We start from the raw sequence: 16423 nt of genomic DNA, 5'->3' as shown, positions 1-16423 counted from the left end.
CTGATTTCAGCCGAGTAGCCGACCGCTTTTACAAGCAAATACCCCATAGGTAATCCGGCGGCGGAGTTCGGGAATTTGCTGTGCTGTGATTCGTCGTTGGGAACCGAGCCAAAGCAGACGAAACCATCTGCTTTCGTCAAGCTGTCTTAAATCCACTACATTCTTCATCGATATGGCGTTCGTAAACAGTAAAGTAAGTATATTTCACTGTCTTTTTTATCACGCTCTATGTAGCAAATGTCTTAAAGTAGAATTGCGGGTACTTCATACAGGTTTTCCAATGCAGTAAGCGATTGTATTCGTCAACTGCAAATCTAAACGATGTAGTCATTCTTGGTGCAGCACGAACTCCTATGGGCGGCTTCAGAGGTGGTCTGAAAAGCATAACAGCCCCACGATTAGGTGCAATTGCCATTCAAGCTGCTGTCGAAAGAGCTGGTATTGCTAAAGAAGAAATCCAAGAGGTTTACATGGGAAATGTGTGCCAAGCCGGTGAAGGGTAAACAAAATATGTCCTGGTGAATTGAAACAAGGAAACATGAATAACTTGTCATGATTTTTCTATACAGCCAAGCTCCTTCCAGACAAGCAACTCTGTTTGCTGGATTATCGAAAACAACACCAACAACTACAATCAATAAAGTATGTGCTTCAGGTATGAAGGCTATCATGTTTGCTGCACAAAACCTTCAAACTGGACAACAAAGTGTAATGGTGGCTGGTGGAATGGAATCTCTCTCCAATGTACCTTTTTTTCTCCCAAGAGGTGAAACACCTTATGGAGGAATCAAACTCATAGTAATAAAAAGATTTTACAAATGCTCTGATAGGAAATTAATAATGTTTCCTGTATATTTAATTTTACAGGATGGAGTCTCTTTTGATGGGCTGACAGATGTCTACAACAAAATCCATATGGGCAATTGCGCAGAAAATACTGCCCAGAAGATGTCTGTTACTCGCCAAGATCAGGATGCCTACGCTCTGCGTAGCTACCGCCTCAGCGCCGAGGCATACAAAAACAACATAATGCAAAAGGAAATAGTCGAAGTACGTATTCCTCAAAAGAAAGGTAAAAACAAACAAAATTCAGTCATAAACAATGAGTGCTCATCAATCACACAATTGTTATTTTTTAAAAGGTAAACCAGATTTGGTCATATCTGAGGATGAAGAATACAAACGTGTTGATGTTGAGAGATTCTCGAAGCTGCCGACCGCGTTCCTTGTGAGTGTGCCATTTCTTTTCTGAAGAAAAAAGGTCTATATTTTGAATTCGATTTTAGAAGGAAAACGGTACTCTTACCGCCGGCAATTCTTCAGTTCTGAGTGACGGAGCAGCTGCTTGCGTTCTCGCCACGGCACAAGCGGCGGAACGTTTGGGATCAAAGCCCCTTGCTAGAATAGTTAGTTTTTCTGATGCTGCAACTGACCCTATTGATTTCCCTATTGCCCCCGGATTTGCGATACCAATTGCTCTGAAACGTGCTGGGGTACGAATATTTGAAAGTAATATCTCCCGTTGTCGATGTTTAAAATCTCATTTGTCTTTAGATTCGAAAAGAAGATGTTGCGTTGTGGGAAATCAACGAAGCTTTTAGCGTGGTTGTGTTGGCCAATATGAAAATGCTGGATATTGATCCGGAACGAGTGAATATCCACGGTGGAGCCGTGAGTTTGGGTCATCCTATTGGGTAAATACTTAAACAAGGGTTATTTTCTCATTTAATCAAATATATTTGTATTTTTTTTTATTTGCAGTATGTCGGGATGTCGTATTGTAAATCATTTGGTATACGCGTTGAAGGCAGGAGAGTATGGTGTAGCAAGCATATGCAATGGTGGTGGAGGTGCATCAACAATAGTGATCCAAAAATTGTAAGTTGTCTTGTGTTAAATTATAGTGTTGTATTTGGATAGTCGAACACGTTATGTTAAATGCCTATGCCGTGTGCGTTTGTTATCCATGTCTCAAAAATACATCTGATGACTATACCGGTGTATAGGTGTAATGTAGTTGTATAATCATTTATTTCTAAAATTAAATTATTCTTCTAGGGCGACAAATGCGCCTCAAAAGTTACCTGTTCTTACTTTATTCACGAAATATCCATGCCCACTCTGCGACGAGGCGAAAATTATTCTAATGAAATCAAGTCTATGGAATCGGTTTATTTGGCAAGAGGTGGACATCCGTCTCCCGGAAAATACTAAATGGTTTGGACGATATCGCTACGAAATACCTGTATTTCATTTAAACGGAAAATTTTTGATGAAACATCGCGTAGATTTAAAACTCTTGGAAGAAAAACTTGATGCTGTGTGAAGTAGAACTGTAAATTGTTATCTCTAAGACTCTAACCTTATCTTCGTTTCTTGAATAATGCAATGTGATAGTTGTCTGAATTTGTTTAACTGATTCATCAATAAATTGTTGCAGAGCGCAAATTCTTGAAGTTCTCATGTATAATAAATACCTAGATACAATAATATTGCAACAATAATACAAAGTTGCTGTTTAGCACTCTTCCGTTACTGTATTGCATCTGTCAGCTCAGCTGAGTATCAATTCGGCACACCGTTCGGTTATCGTTCGAGTTCTCTTAAATTATATTAGGATTCGTTCATTTCAAGTAAGTTACTGTGTAGGCCTAGTAATTGGGACCATTCATTGTGTAGCTGTTTTATTGGTACTTGATGTCTGTTTAATAAAACAAACTTGGCCTAATGTGTATAGCATGTTACAATCCATCCTTTTACTAATTTCCAGCATTGATTTGCAATACTCTTGATAGTCAATTTTATGTTTGTTGACATAGCAGATCCTGAAAATTAAGACACCATTCAGCCATATCAGCCTATTTACCAATGTCAGGCTCAGGAACAGGGCAAAGCCACAAATTTCGCTACAAAAATGCAGCACTGGATTCTCAGGAATTGAGACGTAGAAGAGAGGAGGAAGGAGTCCAGCTTCGTAAGCAAAAAAGAGAAGAGCAGCTATTCAAACGAAGAAATGTAGTTAATGGTTAGTAACAAAAATGTTAAATTTTTCAATTATTTTTTTATTGTTGATTTTTTTTTATATTTTAATATTCATTCAGCTGGGAATGTGCAAGATGAAGAAGTTAGTAGTTCTCTACATGAAGATCTGATGAATGTTGCTGCTCAACAGGGCAGCATAACTCAGGAAATGTGCCAAGCACTGTACAATCCAGATATAAATGTGCAGCTATCAGCAACGCAAAAATTCCGGAAAATTTTATCTCGAGAGCCTAACCCTCCCATAGACGAAGTGATTCAATGTGGCATTGTTCCTCGCTTTGTGGAATTTCTTGCCAACAACAGCAACTACACATTGCAATTTGAAGCAGCGTGGGTTCTGACCAATATTGCCTCCGGTACTTCTGCTCAGACCCGTTGTGTCATTGAAGCTGGTGCCGTCCCGATCTTCATTGACCTACTTGGGTCCCAGTATGAAGATGTCCAGGAGCAGGCTGTTTGGGCTCTTGGAAATATTGCTGGAGATTCCCCTGAATGCCGTGATTTTGAAATTGATGCTGGCATCCTACCGTCGCTATTACAGTGTGTACCTAATTTACTTATCTTTTTTTTTTATATAGTCGATTAATTAAAATTCATTTTTGAATAGGCTATTGAGCAAATCCAGTAGATTGTCGATGATTCGCAACGGAGTATGGGCCTTATCAAATTTGTGTCGTGGTAAAAATCCTCCTCCGAATTTCTCGAAGGTAATAATAACCTGTGATTGCTTCTCATTTTTATAACCTGACTGTCCTATTATGAAAATGAATGCCTGTTTTATTTAGGTATCGCCGTGTCTTCCTGTCCTTGCGCGTTTACTCTTTCACGCGGATCCAGATGTGCTAGCAGATGCATGCTGGGCTCTTTCCTACTTATCCGATGGTCCTAATGACAAAATTCAAGCCGTTATTGACGCTGGCGTTTGTCGACGTTTGGTTGAGCTGCTTATGTAGAATATTTTTGTCCATTTAATCTGTTGAAGAGTATTTTAATATGTTTAATATTTAATTTGTAGGCATACCACACCAAGCGTGGTGCAAGGAGCGTTAAGAGCTGTCGGGAATATTGTGACCGGTGACGATATTCAAACTCAAGTGGTGTTGAATTGTTCAGTTATGCATTGTTTATTACATCTGCTAACTTCACCTAAAGAATCTATTCGTAAAGAAGCATGCTGGACTATTTCGAACATTACCGCAGGCAACCGGCAACAAATACAGGTTTAACTAATTTTATATTTTTCGTGTTATTTAGCCTAAGCATGTATGTTTGCTGTTTTAGGCTGTTATTGACGCGAACATTTTCCCTGTTCTGATCGATATACTTGGCAAAGCAGAGTTCAAAACACGAAAAGAAGCTGCCTGGGCGATTACAAACGCAACATCAGGTGGTACTGCTGAGCAAATTCGATTCCTTGTTAATTTGGTAATGATGGCTTATCTATGCCTTGCTCGATAACTGACGAATAACCATTATTCTCTTTCCCTAGGGATGCATTCTCCCCTTGTGTGAGTTGCTTACGGTGATGGATGCTAAAATCATCCAGGTTGCTCTTAGTGGACTGGAAAACATACTTCGACTCGGTCAGCAGGAAGCACAGACTCGTTCCATGCCAAATGCGTATGCCATCTTGATCGAAGAATGTTACGGTAAATACCAGAATAATATATTATGAACTCTTGCATTGAAATAACAGTTATCGACATCATTTATCTTTTTTTATTATTATTATTGAAATACAGGATTGGACAAAATTGAGTTTTTGCAATCGCATGAAAACATGGAAATTTACCAAAAAGCTTTCGACATCATCGAAACTTACTTTGGTTCAGAAGAAGAGGATACGAAGTTGGCACCTTCTGTTGATGCACAGGGTCAGCAATTCAACTTCAATCCCGATCAACAACAGCCGCCTTCTCAGGGCTTTGAATTTTGAGATCATGTTAGAGGAGTGAGCATAAAAAGGGTGGAAAGTAGTTTGCTCCATGAGTGGTTCTCTGCGTTTCTTCACTTTTTATGGAGTTGATAACATATTTAGGAGTGATTGATTTCTTTGAAGAAGCTGACTTCTTATATTTTTTTTGTATTTTTCCATATGTTCAATAAGGTTACGTTATATTCTCCAAAGGATTCTAAAGCTATTCTTTTGCTTGTAACGAGTATTGACCCATCTAACCTTTTTCGTTTTTTTTTTCCCCAACGCTATGGATTTGATTTAGAATATTCAGAAGATTTGCTAGTTTCTCATCACTTTCTCCTCTGTATCATATATGAAAGAAATAATATGCCACCAAAAGGTTTGACAGATACGGCATTGAAAGACACAAAATACCTATTTGAATAAATAAATAATGCGAGGATTGGCGACTTGTAATATTGCGCCTATGCGAACCGACGAAATGAGAGTTGAGGTAGTTCAGGACTATTAAATACAAAGTGCTTTTGAAACTACGACATACTTTGTACTTGGCCATTTCTCGCCTATAATTTGCCTATATTATTTAGGGTATTCCCTACCTTATAATAACAGTTGTTTTGTTTTCTATTGTCACGTTTCTCAAGGGTCGATTGAATTGGATTATAAACGATTGAAAACCGAGCTTATTCCAATTCAATCATTTACGTAAATTGCCCTTGAAATATCCAAGTCCAGATCAATAAGCGCTTTTTGTCGTGCATTAAAAGTTTTCATATTTTTTTAGTTGTTTTTTGGTGAAAGTTGGAAGACCTAAATTTACAATGTATTTTTAAATATTAACTGATTATAACTGCGCTTCTATTCTCTGAGAAGTTTTTTTATAAATTGAGACAATTGAAAGACAACCATTTTTGAAGTAGAATTGTGCCGTTTCCCTATACTTGTTTTCTACAGTTAAAAAAAAATCCGATTTCCGATTTGAAAAACCTGGAACATGGCTTTGCGGCTTTGCCAAAGGCTGGCCGGAACTGGTTTGACGGAAGACCAAGCCCTTTTCCGTACGGTAGTTTCTGTTTAGGTACACCTTTCCTGCCACCTGTCAAACTAGAAGTTTGGACATTTGACATTCTCACATTCTGTTTTTGGAACAGATGACTGTGAAGTTGGGAAAGGGATGTGTTTGTAATTGTTGCTCCTGAAAACATTAATATTTTTTAATCAAAGTTTTTGAGATTTTCGATTTTAAATGTCAAGATGGAAAATATTGAGAAAAACGTGGTGCTTCTTTTGAATGGAAGAGATGCCGAAGAACCACAGGATTTCTGTGATTTCACACTTGAAGATCAAAATGAAGCTGCCAGTAAGTATCTAATTCTGAATTTCTAAACATCTCTAAATCTAAACCCTGTAATATTTACCTTGTAATATTTACGCCAAGGAATTCTGATATATTTAAGCTCTGCTTTCAACTCTATTATGTGTATTATAGTTTCAAAGGGTCTTGCTCCTTCTGCACCACCAGATTTTGTTCCCATCTTGAAACAGTCTGTGTGCTATGTTGTGATGGCTGTTATCATCAACGAAAAAAATGAAATCTTAATGATGCAAGAAGCTAAAAGTTCTTGTGCTGGGCAGTGGTATCTTCCTGCTGGTAGAGTTGAACCGAATGAAAGCATAATGGTAAATTAAATATGGAATTAAAAATTATTGCTGTATCTACGAGAACTATTCTATCTACAGGATGCATTCAAACGAGAAGTTTTGGAGGAAACTGGTTTGACAGCTGAAGCATCAACATTATTGATGGTGGAATCAGGTAAAATCACTCTATTAAACAGGTCATTAAAAAAGCTCAACCACTTTTTTGCAATTATGTTTTCAGCTGCTGGATCATGGTACAGGTTTGTTCTGGCTGGGAATGTCACAGGTGGCTCAATCAAGTTACCTTCTCAAGCAGATTCAGAATCTCTGCAAGCCAAGTGGGTCCACAATTTATCTGACCTCAGCCTGAGAGCAGGCGATATTCTATCTATAGTTGAACATGCTCGCTCCTTCAAAACCCAGCTAGAAAGTCAGCAAGCATTCCACCCCTCTCTTCTTCCTACGCCTCGCTCATATACAAAGTTATTTTTAAGATTGATCATCTGCGCACGACGTAAAACAAAGTAAATAGTATATACTGTAAATATTCCGTTGCGTGACATTAATCTATTACCTTGTGTCTCACTATTATAGCAATAGAGTACACATCTTAGTATCAGAAAAGACGGCGGCGCATTTGCCCATTTGCGAAATTCACCCTGGTCGAAGTTTACACGCAATCCTCAAAAAATTTATGACGGTTTGTTAATTTAAAATGTATGCATGGTTCCCTTTAAGTTCTGGGTTCAATAGACGTTAATTTTACTGTAGGAAATGTTTGGCGCTGATTTACCATCGCACCGGCCTCACGGAGTCTTAGCTTTGGGTCATAATTATCAACCACGCCCCAAAATCTCGGATGGACTGTGTCTAACTTTGTTAGTTTCTGTGCGGCTTCCACTGGAAGAAGTAGGATTAATCGATAAATATTCATGGTATGGTAATATATTTGTAATACTTAACTATACTTACTACTAATGCCGTACGGCAAGTGCTTAGGCCATGACTAGTTAAAAATAGATGCCTAAAAATTAAAATCTTAAAAATAAAAATAATATTCTTGAAACCAATTCAGGTTTCAAGTGAGCTTGGAAGTGGCTGGTATTCTCCTGTCGAGAATGGGAAAATTCCGCACTGTTCCACTCAACGTCGTTCGGTAAGCAGCCGGTAAGTTGGTTTATCTCAACTTGTTGAAATCTACCAACCCTCACCGGCCTGAATATGAATATCAATGAATAACTCAACCGTACTTGCAGATAAATTGTATTTTATTTGTTTATATTTGCAGGACTTCAGAATCTGACGCATAAAATGACTTCAAGTTCTTCCGTGTTTTCATTTCGTTTAGTTACAGTAAACGTAGTGAATTATCTGATGTTTTATAGAATTGTTAATGCCGAAAAGTCTTCTGTTTTTAAATGTTGCGTTTTATTCCAGCTATCATTCTTCCGTCCATTGGTACATGTCTGTCGGCGTTGTGTATATTTATGAAACTGTGACGATTTCCAATACTTTTATTTATACACATGAAAATACACAGTTGTTAACCTTCCTTTTAATTGCACGTCTATGGAGCAGGTACAAGTTAGTGCCACAACCGGTCATCAGTCATGTACGGCCTCTCATTTGGCTCAAAATCAAAATTGCATCAGCCGTATTTTTTCAACGACTTCTGACGATGAAATTCTCTCTTCAGGATTATGTTTCAACATTTCCATGATTAAACCATGAATCGGCCCTTGAATTTCTGTTAATTTGATCAAGCAGATTTAGTTTTTGAAACTTGTATAGTTTAATTTAAAAAAACTGACTTACTAGACACATGGACTGGGTGATCTGAAATTATGTTAGGCACTCTCTCGAAGCGCGAACCAAATGGATGAACACCATTTAACAAATAGTACGCAAAAATGAGGCCTTCTGTAAAGACATCGCTTTTGATGGTTCCTCTTTGTCGTGGGGACGACTTGTTTTCATTTTCTTCTTGTTCGACCATTATCTTGAGGATTTCAGGGGCATACCAATTATCAGTTCCCCTACTAACTCCACTGATGGAATGACTTCCTCTTTCGTTGACTGGTTTACTTAGTCCGAAATCGGCCCATTTCATCAAGACTGTTTTCCCAGTCGAATCCGCCCAAATGAGGACGTTTTCTGGTTTAAGATCCCGATGGATCAGTCCGTTTATGTGAATGTATTCCAGTCCTTCGGCCAACTGAAGGAGGACTTCCTTTTGCGAGGGCATTGGTCCACGATATTTTTTGGGGCTATCATTTTTCAAAAATAATTTTTCCAGCGAGGATTGGCACAATTCTAGTGCGTAATACCTGATTAAAATTTCGAATAATTATTAGAAATATTCGTCTACGAAGATAAAATTTAATCCATCAAAAGAAATTTACCTAAATTCTTCATCGCTACAAATATGAAAAAGTTTTATGACATTTGGGTGATCAAGCTTTTTTAAAGCTGCTTCTTCCTTTTCGTTGCTTACGATGTAGGCCGTCTGAATCCTTTTGACAGCCACCTGTTGCTCCCCGAAAGTTCCTTCAAACACGATCCCGTAAGCTCCTTCGCCCAAAATCTTACCTTTGTCTATTTTTATCATTGTTGGAATTCTATTTTGTGTAACAACGGTGTTTTATTAAGAAAATTTGCCAGCAGTTAATTTGGCTTGCTGTCTGATTTTCTCTCAGCACTCACTCTAACTCCTCCTTTTCGACCGATTCGTTACGCGGAACATAAGACGGATTAGAAAATCTCTGGCTCTCCTATTATTTTCACTCACAAGTTTAAAAATGAAGTGAAACGTATGTATGTATGGTTCTGATGGCGCAAGTGAGCAATTTTGGTAGTTGTTCTGGTTGGTTTTGGGGCGTTGCTCGACGCATTATACTATCAGTTATCCCTGATAGATAAGTTTGTTTGACGCGCTGCATATTCATGACCTTTATTACTTCTTTTATCGGGTTGGTAGGGATGAAACGGAAGCGGCTGTTGATACGCTTTGATGCAACACCATTTAGGGTGTCGTGACTCGTGTGTCGCGATTGTCGCCCTTGAGACACCAGAGTGCTTCATCATCCCTAGTATACTTTCCACTTGCGCAATTTTGGCGTCTCTGTGGCGGGTTGCTGACAGTAGGACTCAAAGTCAAGGGACAGAAGAACTCCAATATTTAATTTTTAAAAATTTCTCTTTATACGACAGTAGAACTCCATCAGAACGTTGGAGTTCTATTGACGGACATTTAAAATATTCAAAATTCAATGGAGTTCTACTGTCGGTCATGAAAATAATTTTAAAATCGTTGGAGTTCTATTGTCGGACATGAAAATAATTAAAAAGATATTGGAGTTCTATTGTCGCGTAGTGGAGTTCTTCTGTCGCACTGTCGGGCACTGGTGTTCTATTGTCGGGTATTTTTTTAAATAATATTTAAAAAAGGAGTACTTATGTCTTTTGAGTTCTACTGTCGTTGGAGTTCTACTGTCGCATAAAAAGAAAAGATATTTGTACCAAGAATCAAGCACTCATTCGTGCGTCCAGTTGAGGGAATAGTACAAAAACTAAATGTGATAGAGGAAAAAGGTAATAATGCAGTCAAATTTATTTGCTTATAATAAAGTTGGAAGTTTACATATTAATATTCGAAAATTCACAATTGTTCTGTTATCAATTGTTTTTGCGAATAAATTCTTCTTGCCATTATTTTTCAAATGTTGGTTATTCTCGAGACGACTTCGGACGATGAAATTCGCTCATCGGGATTGTTCTTCAACATTTCCATAATTATGTCGTGAATGGGTTGTTGCTGCTTTTTTATTTCTGCGAAGATGTAAAATAAAAATTAACTTAATTCGATTCTTCTGATTTAAAAAACAAGGAAATATTTACCTTTCAGATGTACTGGTTTATCATTGAGAATGTTGGAGGTTATTTCGTGCGATTTTGATCCAAAGGGATGAACACCACCCAAAAGAAAGTAGCCGAAGATGAGGCCTTCCCCAAAGACGTCACTCTTGACGGTTGCTCTCAGGCGTGATGAAATTACTCCAACATCATTGACACCTTTCTCTTCTTTTTTATCTTTCTTTTTCTCTTTTTTCTCCTTCTTCTCTTTTTTAGCATCTTTCTCTTCACTATTATTTTCGATATCTTTGTCCTTTTTTTCCTTCTTTTCTTTTTTCTCTTTCTTCTTTTCAAGTTTACCTTCATCTTGTTCCGCTGTTATCTTTAGTATTTCAGGGGCATACCAACTATCAGTCCCCCTGTTGATTCCGCTCATTGAGCAACTTCCGTTTTCGTTGACGGGTTTGCTCAGTCCGAAATCGGCCCATTTCAGTTGGACTTTTTCTCCGTTATCCACATGAATGAGGACATTTTGAGGTTTGAGATCTCGATGGATCAATCCCGTTTCATGAATATGTGCCAATCCCGTGGCCAACTGAAGGAAAACTTCTTTTTCTGAAGGCATGGGACCACGATATTTTTTCGTGTCATCTTCTTTCAAAAACAGATGATTTAATGATGCTTGGCAAAGTTCCAGCGCATAAAATCTGGTTTAACAATTTTTAAAAAATTTATAAGGACGCACACGCACGATACGTAGTGTGACACTTAATTACCTGAAATCTTCATCACTTTGAACGTGAAAAAGTTTGATAACATTTGGATGATCAAGTTTTTGCAGAGCTTCTTCTTCTGGTTTGCTGCTTTCGGTGTTTGCTATTTGAACTCGCTTGACGGCAACTTTTTTTCCGTTCCAGGTTCCATCGAAAACGATTCCGCAACTCCCTGCCCCTAAAATCTTGCTTCTATCTATTTTGATCAAAGACGAAACACTATCGCATCATAAAACAAAATCTCTATATGAAGATTGTATGTAAATGTATTTGCATTTAATTTGTTTTCACCCTTGTTCTCCGGTTGTTTCTAGGTTCCTGACACCATCTGACAGAGATCCTTCTTCTGACGTCATTATTTCCGCAAAAGGGCGCAATAAGGAATGTAATGCGAATAAATTTTCTACATGTGAAACACCGTTTACATCAGTATTTTAATACTTTCATTTTTAAATTTAGAATTTATTCGTCTTACTTGAGACTCTTGAAGATCCAATTAGTCACAATTGATGGGAACGCACAGTTTTGCAGCTTTGCCGTTACACTGAATAATGACAACTTGAACTGCGAATATTTTAAGTCGTAAGGTGGCAATATATATACATCTAGTAAGAAATCTCCAGAGGCATTCGTTGCACGTCAGTTAGATTGCATTTATCTTGCTTTTTTTATCGTGTCGATTTACGAATCACCTGTGTCGAATTTCGTTAAGGTGGTATAGGGAGGGTGGTAGATAAGGTGGGGCGTTGAAGGTGGGCCGCGGTCGGGTGAAAAAAGGAGCGTTCACTTCCGGCCAAAAAGGTTAGGTTTGAGGATGTCAGTACAGCAGAGATAATTTCGAACATGGTCAGACTATCATCAAGTTACTTTGTACGTTGATAATGAAAGGTTAACATATTCAAACATCCGGATTTTATACAAACGCCATCAATCCCTTTATCAATTACTAAAATATTAATCTTCCAATCTTCTTTACATAGGCGCACTCCAATTGAACAGGAGTTTTCAAGGTGAAAAAGTAGACACCACAGTTTTATAACTATTACTTCCCGAACTTCCGGTCAAATTGCTTGCTATTGGATTCGTAATGAATGTTATTCTCATATAACTTCGCGTAGACTGTAGGCTTTAAAAAAATATTCAGGGTACTTAATACGGTATTTTGAACCTTGATTTGGTATTGCTGTTTGATCTAGTTTTCATTGAGTAACGGTGGTTCCATTTTCTTAGGTCTATAAGCATTTGAACGGGACACGGAATTAAAATAGTTGAAATTTTATTCACTTTTCAGTTTGCATTTAGAGAGAACGTGAAATGTAGAATCACCACACGCCAGCGATCACTACGGAAGTGTTTTTATTTTTTCAACGACTTGTGATGAGGAAATTCTGTCTCCGGGATTATGCTTCAACATTTCCATAATTATTTTATAAATCAACTGATGGTTTTCCTCTTCTGCAAATGTAACAAAATTTCGATATTATAACGGAATAGGTTTTATTTTTATAAATAGAGTGACTTACTGAGTAGATTGACTGGTTTATCTTCAACTATGTTGGACGGAATCTTAAAGCGTGACGAACCATATGGGTGAAGTCCTTTCAAGAGATAAAAGGCGAAGATGAGGCCTTCTGTAAACACATCGCTCTTAATGGTTCCTCTTTGATGAAGAGGCGTTATTTGGTCCTCTTCTTCGCCATTTTTCTTTTCAAGTTTACCTTCATCTTGTTCCGCTGTCATCTTTAGTAATTCAGGAGCATACCAATTATCGCTCCCTCGGTTTGGTCCACTCATGGAACAGCTTCCTCTTTCATTGACTGGTTTACTTAGTCCGAAATCGGCCCATTTCATCAAAACTGTTTCTCCAGTCGAATCCACCCAGATGAGGACGTTTTCTGGTTTGAGATCCCGATGGATCAGCCCCATTCCATGTATATGCGCCAATCCCATGGCCAACTGGAGGAACACTTCTTTATCTGAGGGCATTTTCTCACGAAATTGTTTATGATTTTTGTCACCCGAAAATAATTGATGCAGTGATAGTTGACACAATTCCAGTACGTAATACCTGATTGATAATTAAAAAATTGCAAAACAGTTCGCCGCGGCTGATCAGTTTGATCAGTATGCATTTATATTTACCTGAAATCTTTGTCGGTTTCAACATCTAATAATTTGATGACATTGGGATGTTTAAGCCTTGTTAATGTTTCTTCTCCTTTTTCGTTGCTTGTGGTGTTAGCTAACTGAATGCGCTTCACAGCTACCACTTCTTCGCCCCATAGACCTTTATAAACGATGCCGTACCCTCCTTGTCCTAAAATCTGTTTCCTATCAATTTTTATCAAGGGCAGTAATGCACTGCTGCTAGAATTAAAGCTAGTGCAATATTTCGTCTTTAGTAAATTGTTTGTTTGCTCTATTTTGTAAATTTTGTCTTTACCGTTGTTCTGATTCTCGAGTTCCTATTGCTTCGTACTGCATAACGACATCCGAAGATAAAGTTCCGTCGTTGGATTCTACTTCCATCAACTTCTTGATGAGGAGAGAGGGAAGAAGTTGGGGCGAATATTTGACTTAATTTACGATCAAGAATTCACGATCACTTTATCCAAAAGTGACGAATCTTGTGCAACTGCTGTAATTCACTACACTTAGACAACTGCCTGGGTTGCGGTTGTCGGTTTCCGTGATAATTGTTATCTACTGTTTATAATTCAAATATAGAGTTACGCTTCAATGTCTCATGCGATTTCTTTAACGCAGGATTACAAATGTAAACTGTTTCAATGCGTCTTGTCGGAAAGTATACCATCGTTCTCAACCGGTCTCTTTCTCTATCTCTAATTTTCGCTTGGTTTTATCCTTCCATTTCCCGCGAATATAAGGGCATAATAAGGAACAGGGTTATGAAAAACAACACTTTTTTATCCTGCAATTCCGGTGTGCGTGATAGGTGTCTAGTTTGCGGATAATACATTCTAGTAGGGCTATCCGGCTTTCCGATTAACTTTAGGCTTACCCGTGCAATAGCGCATTTCCCCCCTTCGAACACCGTCAACGCATACCTATCCTATCAGTAACGATTTTTCGTTTGTGACTAAATTCAGATCGCGACATAACGAACCATTATTATTATTTTATTTTTGCACATGAAAATACACGGATGTTACCTTCCTTCCAATTGCTTGTCTCTTAAAATAACTGACTCATCAAATTTTATCATATAAGTTGTTCCCTTGTGCCAGTGTGCTGTCACTTTCGCAGGCTAAATTTTATGTTTACAATGAAAGTGATTATTATTTCCTATATGCTCAAAATATTTTGATAAAAACTTACAAAGTTACTGGTGTTCAGTATCCCTTCAATGATGCCTGCACTAAATGCAGCACAGTTCAAATTTCCTTTGTCCTTTGGAACAGAAATGAATTTGTTCACCAATGATTCTTTTTCAATTAGATAATAGGTATGGTCATCATCATTGGCATGTTCCAGCTTATCAGCTTCTTTGCCAAATAAAGACTTAAACATACAAAATAGAAATAAGATTACGTAAGATTAGTTTACCATGAACACTATCCTTGCTTTTTTGAACTACTTACTTTCCACACAGTTGATTTGATGAAAATCAAAATTTGTAGTAATTTAATCTCTCTTTTTCCATTTTTTTCTCGAACAATTAGTAAGTCAAGCATGCGAATACCTACTTGCTGTCCAAATTCGGAAAGCCTATGGAATTATTATTTTTGAAAATATATTAATTAACTTGTCTTTCTGTAGTATTAAAAAACAGAACTTTGCTTACTTAGCCTGAAGTTCAGGTACTGTGGACACTCTGTTTTGGCAATATTGTACAATTTCTGAGAACAACAGAGCAAATCCATTCAAGCTAACTTCATTTTTCCCTTTACTAATAGAGCGGTCTAAAATAGTCGTCTTCAGTTTTAAAGATGACATTTTTTTCTTTCTTCAACTATAAAATGACAGGTTCATCTATCCAAGAGAGACCAAAATACATAAACAATTGCAGACGAATGGTTCTCAATTGTCGAACGATTACTAAAACTCGGGAATGGACTTTAGGGAATTGTGGGCGGGGAATCGCGAATTCGCGATCGCCATATTGTCGTCGACCCGGCAATGCTGTACTCGAATGTCAAGAATAACAAAAACAAAATAGAGACATTCAAAACTTATCCTGTTTTTTTAAACAAACAACTGTGATATATTACTGTAAAATATGGGCGAACACGTTACACCTTTGGAGGACGAATGGGAAAAAGTTCTGTTTAAAAAAAGCAGTTTTCCGGATAATTACACTGATCCTAAATTTCTAGACGAGATCAAACGTAACGTGCATTTCAAGCCGATAGACACCCGAACAGCATTGTTGAAATCGACTCGGATTTCCACACAGATCAGTGTTACAGTTATATTTTGGGCAGTTTTTCTCCAACTCAAAGATGGCAGTGCAATCTGGGAAGTGACCTATGGAATTTTTTCTTTCATCATCATTGTTGCCTATGTGGTCTCTTTCCGTTTCAACAACATTTTACCAGTCCTGAAAAATGTTTTTCTTTTCATAGCTGTAGGCTATGGTTGCACACCTGTGCTCAAAACATTGACAGACACCATTAGTACAGATTCCATCTATGCAATGAGTGTAGTTCTCATGTTGGTGCACATTGCCTTTCATCAATATGGCATGGATGGAGTTTGTGTGTCTCCTTATGTCTCCCTCAACGCAGCCATCTGTGGAGCAATATGCCTGGCATCAAGACTTCAAGAAACAAGACATGCCTTTGCATTGTTAACTTTGGCTGTGCAAGCGTTTGCTCTATTCCCTAAATTGTATGAAGTACTCAACTACACCCTAATTGCATTCACAATTTTGACTGCTGGTGCTTTTTGCTGCATGATTTCTATCTCTGTGGTTTCAGCTATACTGTTCCTCATGTCTATATTTTGTGTGAATCTAATTTTCCCATTGTGTTTTGTTTGGGCTCAGCAATATAAAAACAACATTTATGGCCCATGGGATGAGGCAATGATTTTTAACAGATGAAGATCTTCATTCAAAATACTTTGTACATGTACAATAAATAAATTATGCTAAAATTTATCATATGTCATTTTAAATTTCTCAGTTTTGTTTTATAGATCAACTACAGCTACACCCTTTGAACTATGTTATTTT

General features: G+C 37.7%; 8 protein-coding genes across 12 annotated transcripts; 4 read left to right on the top strand and 4 right to left on the bottom strand.

Moving 5' to 3' along the window:
• The first annotated feature begins 50 nt into the window (after window positions 1-50).
• Window positions 51-2448, top strand: LOC124190060 (acetyl-CoA acetyltransferase B, mitochondrial-like). Its single transcript, XM_046582584.1, has 9 exons — window positions 51-193; window positions 273-499; window positions 570-798; window positions 868-1072; window positions 1143-1228; window positions 1287-1493; window positions 1555-1694; window positions 1762-1878; window positions 2059-2448. Exons 1-9 carry the CDS (start codon window positions 173-175, stop codon window positions 2324-2326), a joined length of 1500 nt encoding a protein of 499 aa, XP_046438540.1. The 5' UTR covers window positions 51-172; the 3' UTR covers window positions 2327-2448.
• A 41-nt stretch (window positions 2449-2489) lies between these two features.
• LOC124190059 (importin subunit alpha-6-like) lies at window positions 2490-5496 on the top strand. 3 transcript variants are annotated; one of them, XM_046582580.1, is made up of 9 exons: window positions 2490-2633; window positions 2820-3025; window positions 3102-3582; window positions 3650-3749; window positions 3828-3991; window positions 4058-4262; window positions 4324-4467; window positions 4532-4691; window positions 4785-5496. In XM_046582580.1, the coding sequence occupies exons 2-9, from the start codon at window positions 2869-2871 to the stop codon at window positions 4976-4978; spliced, it is 1605 nt and encodes a 534-aa protein (XP_046438536.1). In that variant the 5' UTR covers window positions 2490-2633; window positions 2820-2868; the 3' UTR covers window positions 4979-5496. The 3 variants fall into 3 exon arrangements, with proteins under 3 accessions (XP_046438536.1, XP_046438537.1, XP_046438539.1); XM_046582581.1 differs by having other exon boundaries at window positions 2513-2633; window positions 2823-3025; XM_046582583.1 differs by having other exon boundaries at window positions 2539-2633; window positions 2796-3025.
• Window positions 5497-5579: 83 nt separating this feature from the next.
• On the top strand, window positions 5580-8153 carry LOC124190061 (8-oxo-dGDP phosphatase NUDT18-like). Of its 3 annotated transcripts, XM_046582587.1 has the most exons (8): window positions 5580-6320; window positions 6450-6640; window positions 6701-6776; window positions 6843-7125; window positions 7196-7301; window positions 7373-7536; window positions 7677-7757; window positions 7890-8153. In XM_046582587.1, exons 1-8 carry the CDS (start codon window positions 6215-6217, stop codon window positions 7909-7911), a joined length of 1029 nt encoding a protein of 342 aa, XP_046438543.1. In that variant the 5' UTR covers window positions 5580-6214; the 3' UTR covers window positions 7912-8153. The 3 variants fall into 3 exon arrangements, with proteins under 3 accessions (XP_046438543.1, XP_046438542.1, XP_046438541.1); XM_046582586.1 differs by having other exon boundaries at window positions 6021-6320; window positions 6701-7125; window positions 7677-7768; XM_046582585.1 differs by having other exon boundaries at window positions 6024-6320; window positions 6701-7125.
• On the bottom strand, window positions 8098-9460 carry LOC124190062 (serine/threonine-protein kinase/endoribonuclease ire-1-like). Its single transcript, XM_046582588.1, has 4 exons — window positions 9305-9460; window positions 9004-9219; window positions 8417-8928; window positions 8098-8348 (listed from the first exon to the last, which is right to left on the bottom strand). The coding sequence occupies exons 2-4, from the start codon at window positions 9207-9209 to the stop codon at window positions 8239-8241; spliced, it is 828 nt and encodes a 275-aa protein (XP_046438544.1). The 5' UTR covers window positions 9210-9219; window positions 9305-9460; the 3' UTR covers window positions 8098-8238.
• Window positions 9461-10196: 736 nt separating this feature from the next.
• Window positions 10197-11846, bottom strand: LOC124190053 (serine/threonine-protein kinase/endoribonuclease IRE1-like). The gene is made up of 5 exons (XM_046582576.1): window positions 11702-11846; window positions 11518-11629; window positions 11230-11445; window positions 10499-11160; window positions 10197-10429 (listed from the first exon to the last, which is right to left on the bottom strand). Exons 2-5 carry the CDS (start codon window positions 11580-11582, stop codon window positions 10317-10319), a joined length of 1056 nt encoding a protein of 351 aa, XP_046438532.1. The 5' UTR covers window positions 11583-11629; window positions 11702-11846; the 3' UTR covers window positions 10197-10316.
• Window positions 11702-14301, bottom strand: LOC124190054 (serine/threonine-protein kinase/endoribonuclease IRE1-like). Its single transcript, XM_046582577.1, has 4 exons — window positions 13670-14301; window positions 13369-13605; window positions 12750-13294; window positions 11702-12681 (listed from the first exon to the last, which is right to left on the bottom strand). The coding sequence occupies exons 1-4, from the start codon at window positions 13753-13755 to the stop codon at window positions 12569-12571; spliced, it is 981 nt and encodes a 326-aa protein (XP_046438533.1). The 5' UTR covers window positions 13756-14301; the 3' UTR covers window positions 11702-12568.
• Window positions 14302-14350: 49 nt separating this feature from the next.
• LOC124190055 (trafficking protein particle complex subunit 5-like) lies at window positions 14351-15272 on the bottom strand. The gene is made up of 4 exons (XM_046582578.1): window positions 15032-15272; window positions 14829-14955; window positions 14566-14748; window positions 14351-14494 (listed from the first exon to the last, which is right to left on the bottom strand). The coding sequence occupies exons 1-4, from the start codon at window positions 15181-15183 to the stop codon at window positions 14396-14398; spliced, it is 561 nt and encodes a 186-aa protein (XP_046438534.1). The 5' UTR covers window positions 15184-15272; the 3' UTR covers window positions 14351-14395.
• A 113-nt stretch (window positions 15273-15385) lies between these two features.
• On the top strand, window positions 15386-16348 carry LOC124190052 (phosphatidylinositol N-acetylglucosaminyltransferase subunit C-like). The gene has a single exon (XM_046582575.1). It carries the CDS (start codon window positions 15467-15469, stop codon window positions 16289-16291), a length of 825 nt encoding a protein of 274 aa, XP_046438531.1. The 5' UTR covers window positions 15386-15466; the 3' UTR covers window positions 16292-16348.
• Window positions 16349-16423: the final 75 nt, after the last annotated feature.

Source organism: Daphnia pulex, chromosome 3 (genome assembly GCF_021134715.1).
Source record: "Daphnia pulex isolate KAP4 chromosome 3, ASM2113471v1".
In the NCBI taxonomy this organism is placed as follows: Eukaryota; Metazoa; Arthropoda; class Branchiopoda; order Diplostraca; family Daphniidae; genus Daphnia; species Daphnia pulex.
Note: the sequence above shows the minus strand (reverse complement) of the source record. Positions and strands in the feature narration are given on the sequence as shown.